The sequence below is a fragment of the Carlito syrichta genome, unplaced genomic scaffold, assembly GCF_000164805.1.
Source record: "Carlito syrichta isolate Samal-C Ts95f unplaced genomic scaffold, Tarsius_syrichta-2.0.1 Scaffold309196, whole genome shotgun sequence".
NCBI classification, from domain to species: Eukaryota; Metazoa; Chordata; class Mammalia; order Primates; family Tarsiidae; genus Carlito; species Carlito syrichta.
This window is the reverse complement of record NW_007253292.1, coordinates 99,123-102,789: the sequence shown is the minus strand read 5'-3', so window position 1 is coordinate 102,789 and position 3,667 is coordinate 99,123. Positions and strand designations below refer to the sequence as shown.

General features: G+C 49.6%; 1 protein-coding gene across 3 annotated transcripts in view; it reads left to right on the top strand.

The window, feature by feature from the left end:
- HIF3A (hypoxia inducible factor 3 alpha subunit) overlaps positions 1–3,667 on the top strand; it is a 36,570-nt gene that overhangs the window by 30,877 nt on the left and 2,026 nt on the right. For all 3 annotated transcript variants that reach the window (XM_008066930.2, XM_008066931.2, XM_021717041.1), the window contains one exon: positions 79–160. In XM_008066930.2, the coding sequence (XP_008065121.1) occupies positions 79–160 (82 nt within the window). The remainder of the gene's footprint in view (positions 1–78; positions 161–3,667) is intronic.

Sequence of the window (3,667 nt, the reverse complement as noted above, 5' to 3'; positions counted from 1 at the left end):
TGAGCCACCATGCCTCTCCATTTCTTGCATCTTGATGATGGTCATGATGATGGTGGTGGCTTTGTCTCTCTCCTACAGAGCTTCCTTCTGACGGGAGGACCAGCCCCAGGGAGCCAGCAGGACCCCAGATCCTCTCTTCTGGACCTAAATGAGCCCCTGGGTGAGTAATATCCTCAGCATCCAGAAGGCCTGGGTCCCCTCTCCCCTGGGAGGTGCCTTGATGGTTGACGGATGGAGGCCTCCCAAAGGTGAGATGGGGTGAGGACTGTCAGTGCCCAGAGGTGACCCTGGTGGAAATGGCAGCCCCTCCCTCCTCTCATGGGCACTGTGTGGGGAAAGAAAGACCCTAAAGGAGGCAGGGGCTTGCCACAGCTGCCCTGTGAGGTAGAAGCCAAGCCCAGGCCCCAGCCTAGTTCTCCTGAGCCTGCATATGATTATACTTGGCAGATTTACCAAATTGGGATCGAGTCCCACCATGGCCACCCCCAGCTGTGTGACTTTGGAAAAGCTTTTTCTTTTTCTTTTCTTTCTTTTTTTTTTTTTTGAGTTGGAGTCTCACTCTATCATCTAGGCTGAAGTACAGTGGCACGCCCACGGCCACCACAGCCTCGACCTGCTGGGCTATGCCGATCCATCCACCTCAGCCTTCCAAGTAGCTAGAACCATAGGCGTGCACCACCACACCTGGCTAATTTTTTGATTTAGTGTAGAGACAAGGTCTTGCCTTGTGGCCCAGGCTGCTCTCGAAACCCTGGACTCAGGCAATCCTCTTGCCTCCACCTCCCAAAGTGCTGGGATTACAGAAGAGAGCCACCACGCCCAACATTTTACACTCTTTTTTTTTTTCCTGAGTTAGAGGCCTCACTCTGTTGCCCAGGCTGGAGTGCAGTGGCATGATCACAGACCACCACAGCCTCGAGCTCCTGTGTTCAAGCAATCCTCCCACTTCACCCTCCCAAGTAGCTGGGATTACAGGTGTACACCATCACACCTGGCTAATTTTTAAATTTATTGTGGAGATGAGGTCTCACTGTATTGCCCTGGCTGGTCTCGAACTCCTGGGCTCAAGGTAATCCGTCCACCTCAGTTTCCCAAAGTGCTGGGATTACAGGCATACGCTACCGTGCCTGGCCTAAAGTTTATATTTCTGAACCTTGGGTTTCCTGCCTTTGTAGACTGGGGTCTATTGTAGTAGTTCTTCACCTTAAAGAGATGTTTTGAGGACTCATGGAGATGTTGCATGGAAGGAGCTTAGCCCAAGATCTGTTATGCAGTCAGAGTTCAAGAAATGTCCACCCTTGTAGCTATAGTGGCCATGCTGGTTCTGACAGCCCCTCCACAGAGCACAAACAAGCCCCTGTTCTTGTCTTCCACTGCATCTATCGAAGGTCATAACGTGGCTATGCATGGTGGCTCACGCCTATAATCCTAGCACTTTGGGAGGTAGAGGTGAGAGGATTGCCTGAGCCCAGGGGTTCGAGACCAACCTGGGCAACTTGGTGAGACCTCATCTCTACAATAAATAAAAAAGATTAGCCAGGTATGGTGGAGTGCACCTGTGGTTACAGCTTCTTGAAAGGCTAAGGCAGAAGGATCGCCTGAGCCCAGTAGGTTGAGGCTGTAGTAGCCATGAGCATGCCACTGCACTCCAGCCTGGGCGACAGAGTGAGACACTTACTCAAAAAAAGAAAGTCGTAGCTCCACATGAAACCTCCAGATATCAGCCAGAGGAATCTTCCAAAGAATGAATCTGACCCTGAACCTCCTCTGCTTAAAACCCTGCCATGGCTCCATAGTGCCCTTCTGAGAAAGACCAAGCTCCTCACCTTGGACTTCAATCCCTGCAGGGTCTTTCAGCCACAGTCACTGTGGCTTATTTTGGTTTATTCCTTCCTTCGTGCATGTAACAAATATTTATAGAGTACACAGTAAGTGCCAGACACTGTTCTGGGTGATGGAGACACACTGTGAACAGAACACACATAAGTCTCTGCCCTCATAGAGCTGACATTCTAGTGTGACAGACTATGACAAAGAAACCAGTGCAAGAAAGAGTGCAAGAGGGCTGGACATGGTGGCTCACACCTGTAATCCCAGCATTTTGGGAGGCCAAGGTGGGAGGATCACTTGAGAACAGGAGTTTGAGACCAGACTGGGCAATATAGCAAGAACCTGTTTTTTAAAAAAAAAATTTTTTTTTTTTAAATTAGCTGGGCGTGATGGTACCCTCCTGTAGTCCCAGCTACTCAGGACGCTGAGGCAGGAAGCTTGCTGGAGTCCAGGAGTTGGAGGATACAGTGAGCTATGGCTGTGCCACTGCACTGCAGCCTGGGAGACAGAGTGAGACCCCAACTCTCTAAAAAAAAGTGCAGGCTTTTTTTTACAGTGATGAGTGACTCATCTCTGTAATCCCAGCACTTTGGCAGGCTGAGGTGGGAGGATTGCTTGAGCCCAGGAATTTAAGGCCAGCCTAGGCACCATCTCTACAAAAAATTTAAAAATTACTGGGTGTGATGGCATGTGCCTAGATTCCAGCTACGGAGGATCATTTGAGTCCAGGAGTTAAAAGTTACAGTGAGCTATGATCAAGCCACTTGTACTCCAACCTGAGCAACAGAGCAAAACCCCAACTTAAAAAAAAGTTTATTTAGAAAGTAAATGAGAGAGAGAAAGAGGAGATTCACCTCCCCAAGGTCGGGGAGGGGGCCAAAGCCAGGAAACATGGCCCAGCCATAGCTCAAAAAGCACATGGTCACACCATAGCTTAGTAAGGCAATGGCCACAGTGGCCTGGCAATGGCCGTGGCAATGGCCTGGCAAAGGCCTGGCGATGACCTGGCAATGGCAAAACCTCAACTCTTTTAAAAAAAAGTGCAAGAGATGAAAATAAGCACTGCTGGGGAAAATAATGCATGCCAGAAGAAAAACAGTTCTGAGGTGGGGGACTTCAGTTTTAAATAGTAGAATCGAGGTGGCCTCATTGAGAAGGTGATAGTTGAGCAAAGACCTGAAGGAGTGAACCCGGATGACGTCCGGGGGAAGAGTGTTCCAGGCCGAGGAAACATCAAGTGCAAAGGCTCTTAGATGTGAGTGTATCAGGTCTTACTTGGGAAAAGCAAGGCCAGTGTGCCTGAAGCAGAGGGAAGAGGGGCAGATTGCAGAAGCCTCTGTAGGGCATTATGATGACTTTAGAGTTGTCTTGCTCAAGGAGGCCTCCTCAGGGCCTTTGCATATTCTGATTCCTCTGTCTGGAATGCGTTTTCTTCTATTCTTACCAAATTACCACTTTTTATTATTTATTTAGATTTGGAGTCTCGCTCTGTCACCCAGGCTAGAGTACAGTGGCATGCTGACAGCTACTGTAGCCCCACCCTCTTGTGCTCAGGAGATCCTTCCACCTCAGCCTTCCAAGTAACTGGAAACACAGGCACGTACCACTGTGCCCAGCTAGTTTTTTGATTTATTGTAGAGATGAGGTGTCACCAAGTTGCCCAGGCTGGTCTCGAATCCCTGGGCTCAGACAGTCCTCTTGCTTCTGCCTCCCAAAACACTAGGATTGTAGGCGTGAGCCACCACCAGGTCAACCACATTCTTTTTTTTTTTTGAGCTGGAGTCTCACTCTGTCACCCAGACTGGAGTGCAGAGGCCGCTCCCGGCCACCGCAGCCT